General features: G+C 35.2%; 1 protein-coding gene across 1 annotated transcript in view; it reads right to left on the bottom strand.

The window, feature by feature from the left end:
* The window catches only part of DYNC2H1 (dynein cytoplasmic 2 heavy chain 1), a 175089-nt gene that overhangs the window by 46628 nt on the left and 107196 nt on the right, over positions 1-21265 (bottom strand). Inside the window, exons 80-82 of the mRNA XM_042792803.1 lie at positions 19465-19540; positions 17169-17380; positions 16516-16620 (exon numbers count right to left, since the gene is read on the bottom strand). Of these exons, the coding sequence (XP_042648737.1) occupies positions 16516-16620; positions 17169-17380; positions 19465-19540 (393 nt within the window). The remainder of the gene's footprint in view (positions 1-16515; positions 16621-17168; positions 17381-19464; positions 19541-21265) is intronic.

The following is a 21265-nucleotide window of genomic DNA, read 5'->3' as shown; positions in this document are numbered from 1 at the left end:
ATTTATCTTTACTCAACAGATACAGTTCCTCAAAAAACAGCCCTTCAAGGTCGTTCTCATAAAACAGCTGTTGTTAACAGTCTGATCTCAGACCTGGATTGTCCAAACCTTGCAACAAAATATCGTGGCCATTCTCCGTCAGAAATGCTTCTACAAGCTGCCTATTTCTAATGATCTAATTATAGAATTTGTCAATATAATTTAACTATCTCTCCATTATTTCACTCTTTGTTCTTCAGTGCACCTATATCTATTTCTGCTTTGCATATTTTATCAAAGTAGCTCAAAAATATCAGGATGTGATTATCAAAAGTTAAGCATTTAAAAGTATTGAATGAAAATAAATCAAGTTTTAACTCTCAGTGTTCTAGAGTACTGTAACATACTATGATCTTTATCAAATATTCATTAAAATTCTTTAACTCTTTCAGTTCATCCCATTTCTTCTCTGAAGTATAACAATGATGCTATGATGATAGCATAACTTACTACTAAAGTTTCCATGACAGCACACTGTTTTCATTTGACTGTAATTTTTAAAAATTAATGAGTTGGGCTAAAACTTTGTGTACTGGTGGCTCTTTCAGCCTGATTACTTTTTGAAAATTTTAGCCTAGAGCAGTCATTCACCCTCAAGAAACAGAGGAAAATACATTTTAGTCATGTCAAAACAATCAGGTTCACCTCATCTTTGAGCTGCTTCAGCATCCCAAACTTTTGCTAAGGGACTGCAAATTTTATGGACATTTTTTTGTATGCCATTTTTTACATCCATGTAATCTGTCCAAATTCAGGAAAAAAATTAGAGATTGTAAAACAGTAACTCATATTACTGTTTAAGTATGGTGGCAAGTTTGATTTTAGAACTTGAATGGTGTAAGTACTTTATTCTCCTGACCACTCTATGCAACTTCATATCAAAAACCTGGGAAAAGGTTTACTCAGTACTGTCAAATCAGTCTTTTTTTAAATGTTATGCAAATAAAAAGGGAAATTTATTTTTTTTATAGGATTACAGAATAATTCAGGTTCGAAAGGACCTCAGGAGGTCTCTAGTCTAATCTCCTGTTTGAAACATGGTGAACTCTGAGATTAGACCAGGTTTCTTAGGGCTTTATCCCGCCTGGTCTTGAAAAATCCCAAGTATAGAGACGTCACAACCTCTCTGGATGACCTGTTCCACTGCTTTACTGTCCTAATGATGAAAAAGTTTCCCATAATATCCAATTTGGACCTTTCTTTTTTGGGTTTATGTCCTGTAAAAACAAGAGAGTCAAATGCAAGGCTTAAGACAAAGAATGTGTTACAATTGGGAATTAAATGAATAAAATCACGAGTGGGATATATTTTGCTATTAGAATTATCAGATGTATCACAAAAGTCTCCCAGGTTTTGTGATATGTTTGCAGTCGCTTCACAGAACTGCTTTCACCTCTAGGCAAGAGAAACAAGTTTGGAGTTAGAAGGATTTAAAAGAAAGAAGTATCAGGAATATATTCATAGGGGCCATACGAAGGACAAAAATGGCTCTTTAAGGCAGGAGCACAGGGATGAACACACAGACTGGATGAGTACCCAGGAGGAGACTTTGATTCAGCTCACAGAGGGAATATGATTAGGAATCTGTATTTAATAAGACAAAATAACTCTTGGGTTGAGAGAGGGCACTGTACATAGTCACTTAAATCAAACTTAAAATTGATAAGCACAAATTCACCGCACCTACCCTTACCCACTCACTTAAAGCTTACTTAAAACTTACTTAAATAACAAAGATTACTACCTTATCCTCCCTACATAATCAAAAGGCAGATCTTAAGTGGGCTAATTTGTCATTTGGAAGGGCCTCCTATGAAGTATGTAGGAAAACTAAGTTCCTTACATAGGTACTTCAGACAGGTGGATTTACGTTGTGAAAATTAGAATGAAGATTTTAATTTACTGGAAACCTAACTTCAAAATTCAAGAAGAATCCAGCTCCCCTCACTGCACTATATATATGTTACCATCAAGCCAACTTATAATCAACTTTAGATACTTACTCTAGGATGAGATTAATCGTGCCTCAAATATGATACTTCTACGACCACAAAGAAAGACTAGAAGTGACTAGCACAGAGACAGACATCTAGGTCTGTTGAATTATCCTTTGCACTGTAGTTTGGAAGGGTACCAAGATATGTACTTATAATACTAAGGAAACTGAAAACCTAATCATAGTTGTGTAATACAGGGTACTTAAAATAAGAGCACTTTTACAACACTTAACCTTTGAATGCTCACCTTTGTTATTGCAACATATTGTTTTAATACATTATACACTAAAAGCTCTTATACGTTGTTCTAGTCCAGTCCAAATACGCATCTAAATATTCTGAATAATGATAAGAGTGAAAAAATCTACCATAAAGCAGAAAAACAGTACCATCACTGAAAATATGAGAGGAATGGAAAGAAAGGTAATCAAAATATAAAAGCAATCACCAATAATGTCTGTTTAAAGAGGAGTGAGAAGATTATTCAGAACGAGTCTTTCTAGAAGCTGATTGTTTTAAGTAAGGTCAACAAATCATAACAGTATTTATATAAAAAATTCAATTGGGTAATTTATTTGTGAACACTGCATCTAATAACTATGAACAGCATACAGGAGGTGCTACTGAGTATCTTCTCCATTCTTACTGAAAAAGTCATACACTGTATGTTTGAGTTGTTAGCATAGAAAAATATAAATTGAATATATTAATAAAATGTCAATATTTATTTACCTAGTTATTAAGTTAATTGTGCATTTCAACTTTTAAATCTATTGTATACTTTATGGGTTTCTGTGGATATGTGTTGCTATGATATTGATCAAGACATTATAGTAAAAAACCCACGTATTTAGAAAAACTAAGAGAGAAAATGAACAGAATGAAAAGCAATAAAGACAATGAATGATCCCATCTGGCTTCATACTGAACTACTAGAGAGTCAGGTGTGACCTGAAAATTAAAATTAATATTCATGGAAAAATAAAAACGAGGAGATGTCAATATTTTAAGTTTTCCTTCCCAGGAACTCACATAAAAACAGATTTCTAGGAACACAAAATGTATTTCTGTTCTTTACTCATGCACAAGATGAGGAAAAAGTCTTGCCTTCAGTAATTCACAGATACTGAAAAAACTGCTACTTCACAAATCCAATATATAATAAACACAGCCTTTTATTTATTCTTTGTATTTATTTCAGAAGCAATCTACCCTACAAATCATATAAAAAGAAATAAAATAAAATTTTACACACACTATTACAATTTGAAAAAAAGATAAGTGATAAAATCAAAAATATATTGTGAAATTCTATGTCACTAAATTAAAAAAAACAAAAACTAGGATTAATAAATTTGAACTAAATGTGATTAATGTTTTAAGAATACAGAACAAAATATTTGCTAGTCAGATAAATGCTATTTTTTTTTTCAAGACTATGGAACAGATAAACAGATTTTTATTTTTGAACAAAAAGCTAACAAACTCTTCTCAGTAAATCTCTAGGCAATGCCAAAGCAGATACTCTACTGCCATCTACCTGCTTTAAAACAATGTAGTCTTAGCACAGAAACCACTTCTATGTTTCATTTCTCTGAATGAAACATGTCCCTTTACACAACTGTTCAAGGAGATATTTCTGTTTTTATAAGATTTTACAGATCAAACTAAAATACTAAGTTATAACATAGTCACTTTGGTAAACATTGGGAAACCAGTAACTCGGTGCAATGCAACCGTCTTCATTGTGTCGAGGGGGAACAGGTTTCAGTTTGATAGGCTTTCTGAGAGGACTATGTGCTTCCATATTTTTCCTCACAGTTTGGCTGCCATTACCCACATGGCTGTGGAAGTAGTCTAAGACTGAACTGCCAATGACTTTCAGTCTCTCTGCATCCTTTACCGTCTCTGCAAGAACAGTGTCCGCGGAGGTTGTTAGGATGAAGGTACTTTAATGGCATTCATAACCAAATCATTCATACTGCACGTGGATGAGTAAGAAACAATGTAGGTCTACACTTGCTCTTTTGTTGTTTCCTCAAGGCCACCTCAAAGCTGTGTTTTCACTCAATAAGGATGTGAAGTAGGACTGGACTCAATACAGAGATACATGCCTTCTTACAAAATACAAAGCTAACGAGGGAAAGACATTGACACCACCTATATCTTCCTTTATACAGAAGAGGATCATATACCTTTGTCACCAGGAAGACCCTGTGTAGAGCAGGGGTTCAGTGGAAGAGGAAAGAAAATCAGCAGGATGCCGCAGATGGACAGCACAAGCCTATTACTGACCCAGTCAGTATTTTAGTTGCACCTTCTCACAAAGAATAACTAAGGGGTTTACTTTGTATTGGTCCCCAATACATACTACCTGGAAAACACAATGCTAAAAGGAAGGTCAGAAGAGGTGGTTGATCTTAGGTGATTACACACCCTGACAAAATGTAAGAAAACCAAAGAATTGTAGCCTGTTCTTAGAAGAGAACAAACTTTGCATATGCAGAGCACCAATATATTCTCATATACATAGCACCAATCCTATGCTGTGGGAATTAATAAGGCTACTTGAAGAACTGCATTGATTAACTGCAATGGTGAAGATCTGTGTTTTCCGTTAGAGCACAGTACTGGGGCTGCACAGCTGATATAAGGGTTATATAAATGCAAAATTATTTTAAGAAAATAGATTTATGTTTATCCTGACAGCTACTGCAATAACATATCAAGTTCGAGAATAATTTCAATTGCATGCTTTTCAATAATTATACCCGTATTACTCTGTGTGGTATGATTAGAATTATGGAGAAGCAGTAGATACAAAATGCAGCACTCAGAGTCCTGTTGAGCTAGATTTTGAATGAGAAGATTTAGTGTGTTGATGAACACAAAAGGAAACTACAGCTATCATTATATTACAATTGTACCTTGAGAAATAACTACAAACCACAGCCCCATGTTCTATATACAGTAGAAACACTGTAGTCAAATGTATGATTGCAATATCGGGTGGACATACGCACCCTAACTTTTCTTTAGCTGACCGGTAATAACAGCAGAAGAGACTTGGTGTATAACCTCAAGCATGATCCAACAATCTAAGAGTTCCAGGCGTCCTTGTATAGCCTCTCTTACACATGCTGTCTCTGTTGCTGTCATTAACAAGGTAAAAACCAACACTGGAATTGTAGTACAATCATACATCTGACTAGAGTTTTAGGAAGACAGATCAATTTTAATTTAAGTAAACAAGATATGCAAGGAATGGTGGGAAGAGGTACAGAATCAACCAGTGACTTGCTGAAAATAAGAGCAGGTCAGCAACTAAGTTAAAACAAAAGAACCCAAGGATAAAATGCTCTTTTATGGAGGTCAGTGAGATCACTGCAATTACATTTATTAAAGAAAAATATACTTCATGTTTCCTGACCTTCATTCTTACCTTGTTTGCCCTACTAGATTGCCCTATACTGTTTTCAAGTATTAGTTTACTATTAATTTTAACTCAGCAAGTATTCGTTACAAAATTAAAAATAGCTATAGAAAATACAATTGGGTTTTTCTTCAAAATTTCTAAGTTTCAAGCACAGACAGAAGAGCAACAGTAATTATTTTAAATGAATACTATAATTAGCAGCTACACTAAGGTATGATAGGCTATTCCTTTTAACTTCTAACAGCTTTCACTCAAGAAACTGATGTTTCTCTTTAAGCAATCACATCTATAAAAAGAATGCATTCAGTGTGAGATTTCAGTGCTAGTATAATTTCTGTGCAGCATACAGTTAGGCAACATGCTTTTTGCCTGACTTTGTAAACCTAACTTTGTTCAGATATCATAGAATGGTTTGGGTTGGAAAGGACCTTAAAGATCCTCTAGTTCCAACCCCCCCTGCCACGGGCAGGGACACCTTCCACTACACCAGGTTGCTCAAAGTCCCATCGAACCTGGCCCTGAACCCTTCCAGGAAGGGGGCAGCCACAGCTTCTCTGGGCAACCTGTGCCAGTGTCTCACCACCCTCATAGGAAAGAACTTCTTCCTAATACTTACTCTAAACCTACCTATCATAATTTACTTAAGTCATCCTGATGTAATGTGCGAATATTAATTCTGTATGTTGAGCTTCTGGTAGCAAAACCACTTAAGTTTTCAAATGATTCAGCTGCCATTCATGACAAGTATGAAATGTCACTGTATGAATACATAAAAATAAGTATGAACACAGACACAGGTCATTGCTACACACTTTTAAATACTCTCTATAACAATGTGTATTCTAGTCCTGTACACGTGCAAATTGATATTTATAGCAGTGATCTGCAAGACGAAGTTTTTACTGAGTATGAGAAATAAAACACACAAGCTTTATATTATGACAAAGAACTGCATCAGCAAATTTTTCATGGGAATTGTATCTTAAAAGCTTGAATAAAAATCATGACAGATATGCTAGCTTATAAAATTTTAACTCAAATTAAGAGTTACCTTTCAGTCACAGAAGCCCTTTTAATACCATTATTTGTAACTGTACATATTTATATGTCAAAATGTATGCAAAAAAGCTGTATTATTACTAATGATATTACTGAAGAAAATTTCTAAAATGTTGGTTAACAGCCAACATAGCAAATGCAGGCAGGAATTATTATTTATGTTTATATGTATGTTGAGGATAGGCATAAGATAAACTGGAGTTAAGATTCTGGTCTTTAAGAAAGCAGACATGGGTTTATTCAGAGAACTGCTAGCAAAATCCCATGAGAAGTGGTCATAAGGGAGAAGGAAAATTTGAGAGTACAGTGGACAGCACATTACTTTCAGCTGAGTAAAAGGGGAATAAAGGATTAGTTTTGAGTAAGCCTCAGTACAAATCACCTCGATATACAGAGAGACCAGGATTTTCAGCAGAATGACAGTTTGGGTAAGCAGGGAGTGTCTCAGTGGATTGAAAGACACACACACACAAAAAGGATGGAACATATAGGAAGCAAATCAAGTACAGAGACATAAAGAAGATAAAAGCACTCCTTGGACATTTCAGGATGAAATTAGAAAGCCAAAGCCCAGGTAGAGATAAGACTAGCAGAGAACATTAAGAACGAGACAGGTTTCAACACATATGCAAAAGTTCAAAGAAAACATGGGGCATTTAATGAACGCAAGAGAACAGAACTAAGAAATGGTACAAAAAGCCTGAAGTATTCAATGGCCTCAGTGCATCATTTATGAATGAAAGGAACAGATAATAATGGGAGAGAAACACTCTAATTAGGGAACATGAACATATTCACACTTGAATATGCAGTTAAAACCAGTTGGCAGCCTGTCACAAGTGATGTTCCCCTGGCCTCAGTATTGGGGCCAGTTCAGTTTAATACCTTTATCAATGATCTGGATGAGGGGATCAAGTGCACCCTTGTCAAGTTTGCAGCTGACACCAAGTTGGGTGGGAGGGTTGATCTGCTTGAGGGTAGGAAGGCTCTACAAGAGGGATCTGGACAGGCTGGATCCATGGGCCGAGGCCAACTGTGTAAGGTTCAACAAGGCTCAGGGCCAGGTCCTGCACTTGGGTCACAACAACCCCATGTAACACTACAGGCTTGGGGAACAGTGCCTGGAAAGCTGCCTGGCAGAAAAGGACCTGGGGGTGTTGGTCGACAGCCAGCAGAATATGAGCCAGCAGTGTGCCCAGGTGGCCAAGAAGGCCAATAGCATCCTGGCTTGTATCAGAAATAGCGTGGCCACCAGGACTAGGGAAGGGATTGTCACCCTGTACTCAGCACTGGTGAGGCTGCACCTCAAATCCCATGTTCAGTTTTGGGCCCCTCACTACAAGAAAGACATTGAGGTGCTGGAGCATGTCCAAAGAAGAGCAACGAAGCTGGTGAAGGGTCTAGAGCACAAGTCCTGTGAGGAACGGTTCAGGGAATTCGGGCAGTTTAGCCTTGAGAAGAGGAGGCTGAGGGGAGACTTTATTGCTCTCTACAACTACCTGAAAGGAAGCTGTAGTGAGGTGGCTGTCAGTCTCTTTCCCCAAGTAACAAGTGACAAGATGAGAGGAAATGGCCTCAAGTTGTGGCAGGAGAGGTTTAGATTGGATATTAGGAAAAATTTCTTCACTGAAAGAGTTATCAAAAGCATTGGAACAGGCTGCCCAAGGAAGCAGTTGAGTCACCATACCTGAAGTATTAAGATGTGTAGGTGTGGCACTTATGGGCATGGTTTAGTGGTAGACTTGCCAGTACTAAGTTTACAGTTGGACTTGATGATCTTAAAGGTCTCTTCCAACCTAAATGATTCTACTCAAATCAATGAAATCCAGATAGATTCACCCAAGGCTGTTCTGTACTGCATATGAAATCATCATGGCAATCAGAGAAAATCCTTACTGCTCTTAAGGGTAACATTATGCCTGCCATAAGAAACGGATGGAGGATTTATGGAATGACAGACTATTCCACCTAATCTCTATCCCTGGAAAGATCATGGAACACATCAACATGGAATCCACTTCCAAACACTAGACAGAAAAAGAAGGCAGTCAGAAACAGTCAACATGGCTTTTCCAAGAGCAAATTATGCTTGACCAATTTGATCACCTTCTGTAATGAAATTACTATGTGAATGAGGCAAGAGCAGGGGATGCTGCTAATAAGACTTTTGACATCATCTTTTATTGTATTCCTATTTTGGAAGCTGAGGAAGTATGGACTTGAAGCATGATCTCAAAGAATGAGCTGGGCAGAAAACTGGCTGTATTGCTGGAGTCAAATGGCACTGATCAAGGGCTGGACATCTGGCTGGCAGGTAGTAAGAAGGAAACCCTTGAAAAGTCCTTGGTGCTGGGGCTTACAGCATTCAATTTCTCCATGAACAACCTGGATGATGACACACAGTGCACACAGACAAAACCACAGTCAGTTGGTAATAGTTCCACTTAGAGAAGGAGGTTGGATTACATAAACTCCAAAGGTCCCTTCTAACCAGAATTTCTAATATATGATCTAAGGAAAATTTCTAATCAGGATTCCAATCCTTTCATTTTGTCTTATATTGGTGTGCATGGCTTTCCTCCTGTTTCTCATGCATTAATTTTAACTTCTTCCAGTAGAAGAGAGAACCTCCTATTTCTACATAACCAACAATCTGGCAGTTATGGCAGTTCTCTTTCATCTCTTAAATGGTCATCAAAATCTTCATTATACAGTTTTTAGAAATGCTGTTGACATTACAGAGCTTGATCTAAAGTTTAATGGAAAAAAATAGGTACTTCCAAAAGGTGATTCACCCCTTTATTTTAGATGCCTACCTATGAATGGTACTAATTATTCCCTGTAGCTGCTTGTCTTTCTTTAGTAACAAAAAATGTATAGCTAGTTAAGAGGAAGTGGCTAATATTCATATGATTCAAGTTAGATGAGATAAATTTCACTGGGGCTTCTTTTTCTTCACTTCAACTGGCTTTGAATTTGGCTTATCATATTTTTCTGTCACAGTACCTAGACATTTAAAAGAAAAACAAACTCACATTAAATTATTCCAATATTGATCAGGGGAATTTGAAGTGGCTTGAATCGATAAATACAACACAAGTCTTTTCTAGTAGGATTATAACAAAAGATCCTCTGAGAGTTGAAGTACAAATCTGACAAAACCTCGCTGTGTACTTCAAAGCTACACTTTTATTCCACAAAATCTATTTTTAAAATACCATTGACTTGTGGGAAATATATTAAAGAATAACATGTAAATAAAATATTTGGTATTAACACAGGAGGTATTTTAAGAAATATTAAAACACTAACTGAAGATAATATTATTAGTGAAGGAAACAGGATTTCACAAGTCTACATAATTCACTCTATGGCAGATAGGAATGTGTAGTTCTTTGGAAATGGACTGTAACATACAGGAAGCCTAGACAACCATTAGATTAGACACCTAACTCCGAGAAAAATAAAGCTTTGTTAGATTAATATCATCCTTAGTATAGAAAATATTTTTTCTATACTAATATTTCAGTTTATGAGCCCTCCTGTAATGACTACCCAAAATAATATGTCCATACTGGTACATAATAGGGGAAGTTTGTGGCTTCCAGCAAGAAGGAAAAGGCTACTTCTCTACCTGCAGATGTGCAATTGCAGAATGAGTAGAAACAGGTGAGGAGGAAAAAGTTCTATTAGAGAGGCACGTGGGCTACCTGAGCCCAAGTCACACATCAGAACCAGTGCCATTCAGAGGAAGTGGCAGGTCACCATGGACATGGGGGCCCAGGTGGTGTTTTCCTTAGTTCTGCTAGTGAAGGGAATGGGACAGGAAGGGATATGTGACCATGCAACCAGGTCAGAGTACTTGGTTGCAGAGCCGGGATATTACAGACATGACTTTGGCTCTTATGGTGGTGACACCTTGTTTGAGAGATTGGCAGCTAGGGGCAGACAGAATCCATATGACAAAACGTAACGAGTGTCTGCCAACAGGCTTGCCACTATCAAACAGAGCTTTAAACCAGGTTTGTCAGGCAGTGATGATCTAAGTACAAAGAGAAATGGAGGGGCAGAAGGTTGGAAGAAACCGCCTAGAGTATAACATGATGGGAAAGGCATTCCTTTAAATATGTCAAACAGCAAGTCCATTCTCTTGTTAACAATACAAAGAAGCACATTAAAGTTATAGGAATTGTCTGACTCTTTATGGTGCCTTCATGACTACCAGATGGATTCCATAAAGACATTTTGAGATTAGTTAGACGGGATAGAAAAGCAGAATCAATTATTATTGAAAGAGCTGAGATAAATATTTAGGATTAAAAGAAAAAGGACTACCTCAAGGAACCATCCTTCTGCAATTACTTTCAGATAATAAAAATAATGGAGTTGCTAACTGGGAGATGTGAGAGTGATTTCCATCACTCACTCTGAGACAAAACAGGCGAAGACAAGCACGCAGCTGGGTTTGAGAGAAAGGTATCTGGTAAAATTATATCACCTCATATCCTCTACCCTGCCACAGAAAATACTAGTCAGATTTGGATTATATGTGAGACTATAAAATTTGACTGAAACAGGTTCTTAAAGCAAGTAATTTTGTTGCAAAATCTGAACCATCAGAACTGCAGAGTACCACTGGACTGGTTAAAAAGCAAATAAAATTAGAAAGGACAAAATATAGGAGGAGAAATACTCCCAGCAACTTACATTGAATTGAACTGGAACCTACTTATTTGAAGTTTTAAGTGTTCATAGCTCAACATTTTTAATTGGTATACAAAAACTACCATTAAATAATTTTATAGTATTTAATTGAAAAATTAGTAAGAAGCTACAGTCTGTGAACTCTTCAACAATCTGAAACTCAAAGGATTATTTTACTTTTATGATGCCCATAAGCACTTTGAAGATGTGGTGGATTGACTTAGTCTGGATGCCAGGTGCCCACCAAAGCCGTTCTATCACTCTGCCTCAGCAGGACAGTGGGGGACAAAATATAACAAAAGGCTCGTGGGTCGAGATAAAGACAAGGAGGTCACTCAGCAATTACCATCACAGGCAAAACAGACTTGACTTGGGGAAATTAATTTAATTTCCTACCAATCAAATCAGAGTAGGATAATAGAAATAAAAACAAATCTTAAAACACCTTCCCCCCACCCCTCTCAAGCTCCACTTCATTTCCAACCCCTTTACCTCCTCCCCCTGAGCAGTCCAAGGGGATGAGGAATGGGGGTTGTGGTCAGTTCATTATGTGTTTTCTCTGCCACTGCTTCCTCCTCATTCTCTTCCTCTGCTCCAGGGTGGGGTCCCGCTCACATGAAAGTCCTCCACAGGCTTTAAAAAGTAAGTTTCAATTACACATGCATAATCACCGCCCCCCCCCAAGCAGTCCTAAAAAGTGAACTGCAGGTCCACAGGCTTGCCTTCCACTTGCCATTACTGGGATGGTGGGCACAGAAGAATCAAGATACTGTACTAGTATGCAGAGAGACTGCAACTATCCTTTATCCTTGCATGATCGGTGTGAGAAAGTGTACTTATTCATCCATTAAAATATTGAAATCCACCTATTCTTTAATCTCACTGAGATTTACTTGTCTCACATGATAGTCTCTGTGAAGCATTATGAATCTGTATGTGTAAAATAGTGCTGAATTTCTGATGCAAGATATTAAAATTACTACATGCAGTATTCAATACAGAAATTAGCATTAAGGAAATTAAATGCTGCCCACATTGATTATTATTGGTAAACATATTTGAAGAGTCTCATATAACTTGCAAGTTACTCAATGGCTTTTTTCACAAAATGCTTTACTATATTATTAGACAATGTTTAGACTAAACAGTCAACTGATCACACACAGCTACTAGTTATAATCTAATTAAGGTTGAAGAATTGCTGCACTGTCAGATGAGTTCTTTTCTATCTTAACTGCACTGTTCTGCAGAGAGAACACAGCAAGAGATGTAAGATTATTCACAATCATATTCAACCTAAAGGACGTTGTGTCAAAGGCTTGTTGTAACAGTAGGTAAGACAGAACCAAAGAGCCACAGTGAACTCTAGAAAACCAGCCCCTAAAAATTTACCTAGCTTTGCCTACATAAAGCAACTAAGGACAAAATCAGGAAAAAAAAATGTAAATCATGTTGCTGAAAAAATCACATCTATTTAAGCCAAATATTTTCTTTAAAACAAAATGGCCCTTGCCATTATACATGCAGAAATAATACTCTCTGAATTACACTCCAGTACATCGTAAAACATAATTTCTATCAATTCAATTAGTAATTACCAATATATAAAAAATATATAGCTAGTGACATTCAGTTCTTAAATTGGAATTGAAGTTCCCTCTGGAGAAAAGAAATGCTGTGAATATAATCAGTATTTACAAGGTTACTGAAAAAAGTCCATTTCTTTTTAGATATGTTTTAGATTTAGCCAAATATTAGCAATGCAGCAGGTTACAGAATAGATCTCTGCATGACTGCAAAATGCTGCACTGTGCTGCAGCAAGTTTCTGCTACAGCAAAGTGTGTTGCTGCGGCAATACAAACTACCATTCCTATACAGAAAAAATAAAAAATATTCATATAATGTCTATATAAAAATATAAATTTCTATTTTCTAATACTCTATTACTCATCTTGGGTAGAGAAACAATGTCATAAAATAATATCAGATTTTTTGAAATACAATTGCATTAGGTTAACTTCATGGTTAATAGCACAGGTCATAGTGTTACCTGTTTTAATAGTTATTTTAAAATATTTTGAACTGAGAAAAGATAGCTAATTACAATTTACTTCAAATCAACATATATCTGAATGATTATTTTAAATTTCTGAGCCTAAACACATGACTGAAGTCAAAATTGATGTTGGTTTAAAAAAGTAACTTCAAAGTATGTATGTTTCAAAAATAACTACTTTGCATAATCCTGAGATCAGTGGTATATATGACACAATTCTGTGCATCTCTGCATAAGGAAGATTTTAGTATAAATACAGACTGAGAAATGATAATGACTAGTAAATGAGAAACTATATGGAATAGTAGACATAAATTATAAGAGAATATACCACATACTTAACACAGAATCCATGAAGTAGTGGGCACTGTATTAAATTTTACCTTTCTGGTGAAATGGAATGGGAATAGGATTCATAGGTAGAAAAACAATTTAAGAAACATCTCCCATTTCTGTCACTTAATTGCCTAAGGCTTAAAGAAGTACCACAAACTATTATCGGAACCATGAGAAATCTCTCATATGACAAAGAAGCATCTCATAGAATAGTAATTACAAGTGTCTCATATTTTCAAGATTATAATCCACAGTTTATAGATTATAATCAATGCTATAACACACCAGTTCAGTAGAGTGCAGGGCTGCGTGTAAATGCGTTCATTGCCTATTTCCCTTCACATAGGAACTCTGAATCTATTCTGATTTTCTGGAGGTTATCTTAGGACTTATTTTCAAATACAAGCATTTTTAACAACTGGAGCTCTTAACAAGTTATGTAAGCATAGCTGAAATAAAATAATCAGCAGTTTAAAGTGTATCTGAGAGAAACAAAAGTATTTAAAGTTGATGTTTGTGTAAAAGAGTTTAAGACAAAGAGTTACATTAAGTCTTGATGTATTTTTTGACTTTGTAATAAAGGAGTTCTTGAGCTCAGTGTATTACCCTACGCACTCTCGTCCTACTGGTTTGTCTTTATATAGCTTTACAGTTTCATGTACTAATATTGAAACAAATAATTTGACAATACAGCTATGTATTTAAGTGAAGATATAATGAAACGAATTTACCAGTACTATGTTTGATATTCAACAAATGCAATACTCAAAGGCAATTTTTTTTTTTTTTTTTTTTTTTTTAACTGATCAGAGGTCTTATACCAACAAGAGATTTCTGCATGGAGCTCTTTGTAGGTGAGTATGAGCAAACAGTTAGATATCTTTTTTAAAAATGTAGTTCTAAGTAATGAAATTATAGGGAATTCCAATTATAGGGAACTTCCAATTGATTTTGCCAAGAGAGGTTGGACAAGATTATCCTTGAGGTCCCTTCCAACCTGGTATTCTATAATTCTATGATTTAAGCTTTTTTTTCCCCTATAACTTGTCCTTTTATAAGACAGTATGCTAGGGCCTTGAACAAAATTAAAGAGAGCCTTGATATACAGACCAGTTCACTTCACAGTTCTGATATAAGAGTCTCAATTCAATCAACTTTCATGTTATCTGACACAATTAAAAATTACCAGTCAAATAAACTATGATAATCACTTGTTAAAGATATGTACTGTTTAACTGTGCTTATACAGTAGTTATGTATTCTCATCCAGACTTCACTAAAAAACAATGAAAAAAAGATCTAGAATAAAGAATTCAAGATTTGCCTTAAAGTCCTAAACTTGCTCCATACTTGGGCTAAAAGGTAGACTGCCCAGCAAACCTGAATAAACAAAAAATGGACTTTCACTTTCTTATAAGCATTACTGAGTTTTAACTCAGGCTGAGGTACAGCCACTTTTTACTCAAACTCCTCCCTAGACTCTAGGCCTCAGTGGTTTAATTCAGTTGTTACACATAATGCCATTTGAGACTCTATGTTATCAAAATGGACAGGCAGATATGACACAGGACCTCCAGATCCATATTCTACTGGATAAGGGTACACAAGCAGTGGGAATCAGTTGCTTAAACACTGGTATCTAGTGTCATTTTGCCCCTGACTTCCAGTTGCTGGTCCAACAGGAAAATGTATTCACTTGCATCCTGTGTCATATTTGGCAGCTCTTAGTAGATGTCTTAAGTACACGAGGGCGTCTCCAGATGATACAAGATACCAATTTTTAGGCAACTGAATTGACACCTAAGGGAAGTGATAAAATATTGGCAATTAAAAGTTTTGTCCATCAAACCAAACAAAATATTGATGATGATGAAGACATCCGGAGTTCAAATCACTCCATCTTTTCCCTTCTTACACTAATAAAATAGAAGTTATGAGGAGAACAAGACAGACACTCAGTATTTTCTGGTTCCACAAAGGGCAAGAAGAATAGCTGCGGCAGCTGTAACTTTAATAATACACAGCATAAGGGATGACCCAGGTCACTCACCCAAGCCAAGGATTCTACATACAACTCTAAAACAAATGGGTGAAAAATCTTTGATCATTGCCTATTATTGCAGCACTAAGATAACTGCATTATCACATATTAAACATATATTCAAATCTGGACTAGACTGCAATTAAATCACAGCTGAGAACTCTATGATATAGCCATCTACCATATCTTACAGCTAAAGCAGTAATGGAAATAGTTAAAATTAGTGAACTATTAAACAAAGACCTACAAAAACCCTGGAATTTACTTTTCATTATGTTGAGAATTTCATTATGACGTGCCTAAGTAGTTATATGCTATTCTCCAGTGAGAGCAACATTATTTTTCAAAATTTCACATTTCTAATAGCAAAGATAGAATTCTGACTACTGGGAGAATTCTTCAGAATTTCTCTTTCAGAAAAAGCATAAAATGTTACTGTATTCTATCTGTCAAACTATTGTATTAGAATTTGGTGACTAAAACTAAAACCTTAACTTGCAGTGAACAGCAGCTGTAAGAATTATCCCATTGATGGAAGTTAGATTAACAGTATAAATAGAACTAGCAAAACTACTTACATACATGGATATGCTTCAACATGAACTGAATTATACTATTGTAAACTTTCTCAGTAACTCTTTGTTTATTTAAGTCCTAAACAGGTATCTTTGTAACAATTGTTATTATATTAAAAAATTCTATAGATAAAAGTCAACATTTTCCTAAAATCCCTCCATTTATTCTGACTTTCTTATGAAAATTCATATTTATGAACAGATGGTTGGGTTCTCTAGCTTATACTGGAATGCAGAAATATTCAGAGGTCAATGTAAAATGTAATTTTACCTGGGAACTGATCATACGTTGTGATGAATGAGCAATATTAGCAGGCAGGCCAAAAAAGTCAGGTTTATCATCTTCTGGAAGGCTTTCAATAATATTACGATAATCCTGCATTACAAGAAAAGAATAAACATAACTGAGGGAAGTTTTGTTCAGCTCATGAAATTAACAGTGTATGCTGAAAAGAATTTCACCAAGTGCACTGCGTAACACAAAGATTAAAATAGGTGTATAACACATGACATATCTTGGCAATCTTATTTATACATTTTTTAATTTTATTTATAAAAAGCTATCTATATAATCTTTCCCCTCTAAAAGAGCAAAAAGCTCCAATTCTGATTACAGTGATGCTACCAACTGAAAAGAAAAATACGATAAGACTGAAAAGTAGTTACAAAACTTATGCTGAAAACTTAAAAGTAAGATTAACAACAATGTAAAAAAGAAAAAAAATATTTCAGCATTTGGAATTCAAATAATAGAGTATAATACATATTTATAAAATTTAAATCTATGAAGATATTATCACTCAAAGAAAGTGAAATTGTTTAGGTAAAAATAGGTTTGCATGATCACTGGAGATGCAGAATAGCATCAGTAACGGTTACAGTTATTTTAGTTTCTATATTAGGTGACAGAAGATGTATACCTACCAAAATACTGCAGGAATTTGGTAAAGAGATTGAATATGGGAAACCAGTCATCTTCTTGCCTCTAGCATTTAAACTGCCAATGATTCGTGAACTGAAAAGCTGCTCCAAGTATGACCGAAGAACCCTCATATCAAAGTAATTATCTACACGGCCTCCATAAATTGCATTTACAAACAAGCCACGCACAAATTCCCACTGAAAATCTTTGGAACCTGTAAATTAATTAATATTGTGTATCAATGGATAGCATTGCATTATAAACATTTCTTTTTGTCACTGCAGTTCTTCAGTGAAATATAAGAATACAGACACATCAAATAATTAATTTCTAATTGATTTTCTTCTATATTATCAAATAATAAAAGTTGCAGAAACTTCAGTGAGTTTGTAAATATTTGTCATTAATAAAATGAATATTTATTGTGTTTCAAAATGAGCTATTAGAAATATTCCTTAAGTCTTGAAGTGCTTTTTATTGTAGATAAACCAACTGATTACATGTAGTCCAGAAATTATGCTATTACAATTTTAATTATGTTCTCTTTTGTCATGAATAAAAAGGAATTTCCTTTGTTCAAAATTTTGTATACTATTTTGTATTGCAGTAGCATCTAATCTCATAAAATAAATTAATTGATTGAACCAAAACCAGATCATGCTTAAAATAGATAACACTACTGGAAATGTCATATTTGAAACACAGAGGTCCAGGATAGGTTCTTTGCAAATCATTATAAATCACACAACATGGCACATAAAACTAAGCATGTTACTCTTAGTTTTCTGGCCAGACTGATGTTGCAGTTAGATTACTTTGGGTTAGCTATATCCCACAAGTTCAAAATAACTTATTTTTCCTCCCTTCTATCACAGTTGTCCAAAATAACTACATGGGACAATGATCAACTTATATCCTATAGCTTTCATATGCAGGTAAAAGCTTGATCAGAAAGGTACTTCTTAAAGCTCCTTGAGAAAAGGAAGCAACAATTACTTTAAGGGGGAGTTTATTGGTGATAACTGCTGTTTCAAAACACATCAATCATCACTTTGTAAGAAAAGTTATCTTCACAGCAGTATTGATTAGATTAATGATTATCATTGATAGCTAATGATTCAACCTCTTTACATCACTGTATGTTTCAAGTCTGTGTAACGAAGGTCCAATTCCAGAAGTACTGAACATCCATAAATCTCATTTCAGTTAATAATGATAAAATATCTCTAATTATCAGTTCCTAACTTTACTTTGAAATTATATAAAATGCAAACATTTTTTTAAAAATTACCTTTTTCATATTAACTAATATTAAGAAATTACTATGCTACTTAACAGAACAATGAAGTGGGCTCTATCTAACAGTGAGTTTCAATATGAAGAATTCACTAATATTCAATTCATTTATTCCATATATGGGGGAGCTCTCACTGGGAAGGAATGAAGACAGAAGACTTCACCTTATAGGCACTCCTGTATTTCCTATTTATTCCTCTAGACTCAAGAGGCAGAGCAGAATAGTTCTTGGCACAAAGAAATTATTGGTTTCCCCAACCTCCCAAAAATGGAATTATGATTCAACCTATGTTTCTAGCTTTGCTTATTGGTGATGAGCCTTGCAGCATCTCCATTCTTATCTGAATTTTGGAGAAAGATACAGCTCTTCATGCCACATCTCTACCAAAGGTAAAACAGGACAGGTCCTGTTTGGACTCAAGGTCAGATGGCACAAGGTGGCTTGCACCCATACAGCTAAACCCTCTTTTGCCCTAAAATAAGGTAACTTCCTATCTGCTGCCTATTGGAAAGAGTCTCTGGGCTCTGCTCTCTGACAAACCATGCCTTGTCATTGCCTACAAGAATATCAGGCTGATTAAGCCAGATATGGGAAAAAATAAACCTGATCATAGAATAGTTTTGAGACTGTGCCCAGACCTTATCAGTTTACTAATACAGACATATCCTCAAAGTTTGTATTTATATCCAGAAAAGCCTAATAAGCCTAAGTACGGCTGATTCAGGGTCAGACAAATTCCCATACTGAGGTAGTTACCCAAGTACCTGGTCATCTATTTATACTTATGAAAATGTTCCAATGAGGATTCAAATGCAAAGTTTAAATACCTGCAAAGCAGCCTTTAAAAAGAATGGCCCTACTCCAAACAAAACAACCATGCAAAGTAACCAATTTATTAAAATTACTGTGAAAGTTTTTAATATTCTAAAAATTTTAAATGAGAGACATTTAGAAGGGTTATGCCACAGAGGTGAGAAATCTTTCCTTAAGAAGTGACTTACCCTCAAAGAGTCTGTCAATAATGTCAAAACCAGCACGGAGATCAGATAAAGAAAATTCATAAAACTTGGTCCAACCCTACCATTAAAAGAAATCCGAAGAATTTAATTAGTCATCCAGCAATGATCATGAAGTAAAATATAATATTATGTGGTTACTGAATACTGTATAGTACTTACTACTGAATGAAAAAAAAGACAACCTATGTCCTCTAAAGTACGTCTTTGGAAACATTCAGTGGAGGTACAACAAAAAAAAAAAAAAATCAGCTCTACCAGTGCATTGAATTTTACATACTTACACAAACTAGAATACATTGAGTATAAGGAATGTAAACTTAAGGTTATTTTATTTCCTAGAAGTATTTACTTCAACCAAAACTTGCTGATATCTGTGACTAGATCATGTATCGAATTATGATTTTATTTCTGAAGGCTTTTTTGTATTTCAGTTTCCTTTGGATTTTCATAAATAGGTCTGATTCGTCAAACACAGAGTACGTCATACTTCCATCATCTTACTCTTTAATTCATGTCACTTCTCTATAGACTGAAAAAAATATAATGAATAAAGCAACTACTGCTACTATTACAGTGAAAATGCTGACAACCATATGCATATTTTAATAATTCTCAATTTGTACCTCCTTTCTGTTCTTGGTGGAAAAACTCTTTATACAGCATTAACGTGAAATGCATATGTAATTCTCACAGAAAACTCTCAATGTAAATGGATAAGCATAAATAAATATTGATATATGATACAGAATTTAGGAAATTCCAATCTCAAAGGTATCTCTGGTTGCTGTATCTTCTTACGACTGTACCTTTCCATACAGATCATATTATAGGAACAGGTGCATATGACTCATGATAAGAAACGTGCAAATGTGTCAGATAACATGCACAGATCCAGTGAGATGAATACAGTCTCAGGTCAAGACTACAGCTGCCCCATGGATCACAAAGTATCAGCCAGTCACCCTGAAGGTCATAAACTGGAAAAATGCTGAAGTCTCTCAACAGTGTTCATGTATTTTTTTGACAGATCTGTATATGGACCCAAAACAACCTGAAATTCACTATAAAATACAAGAGCTTCTAGCTGGGATTAATTGCAGTCCAGCAATGTTAGAAACTGGTAATCATAAGCAAAATATAAAAACACAGTTACAGTGGAATTAAGGAAAGCACAGTAATATCCTATCTTGTGTTACTTGGAAAGCTAGTGATAAATGAACATGAATTTGAACAAAGCCAAATGAGAGTTCACGTGTCAGATCGGTACTTTAAATATTTTCACTTATTCTACTTGAACACTATATTCAAAGTCTATTACTGCAAAAGGCAAACAACCTCATGAATCATGAAGTCAAAACTAGAAAAAGACTCTCAAACATTCCAGGTTCTGCCAGACCAAATCTTTCAGATGACAGGTTAATCTCACCCCTAGTCTAAATAAAATAAACAAGACATAAAACATCTTGTTGGTTGAGGGTTTTTTCTGTTTAATTTAAGTATCTTCAGCCAGAAATAAATGTTTGCTTTAAACAAAAATTTATCTAAGGAAAAAACACACCACAGTCTTTGAAAATCATTATAATCCTTATAAGGAATGAGTCAATTCCCTTGTTCTTCCTTCTCTTTGAACAGGGTTTGTGTAGAAAGAGTAGACAGTCATCTCTTCCTTCCCAACAAAGTGTCTCTTTTCTCACGTCTTCCATTCAATCATATATGTTTCCAAAATATTTTTTCCTGTCCCAAGCAAACAGGATTCATAGATTCTTTTCCATGAGACCTCACT

Source organism: Tyto alba, unplaced genomic scaffold (assembly GCF_018691265.1).
Source record: "Tyto alba isolate M040663 unplaced genomic scaffold, T.alba_DEE_v4.0 Super-Scaffold_2, whole genome shotgun sequence".
In the NCBI taxonomy this organism is placed as follows: Eukaryota; Metazoa; Chordata; class Aves; order Strigiformes; family Tytonidae; genus Tyto; species Tyto alba.
The sequence above is the reverse complement of the archived record's forward strand: the minus strand, read 5'-3'. Positions and strand labels throughout refer to the sequence as shown.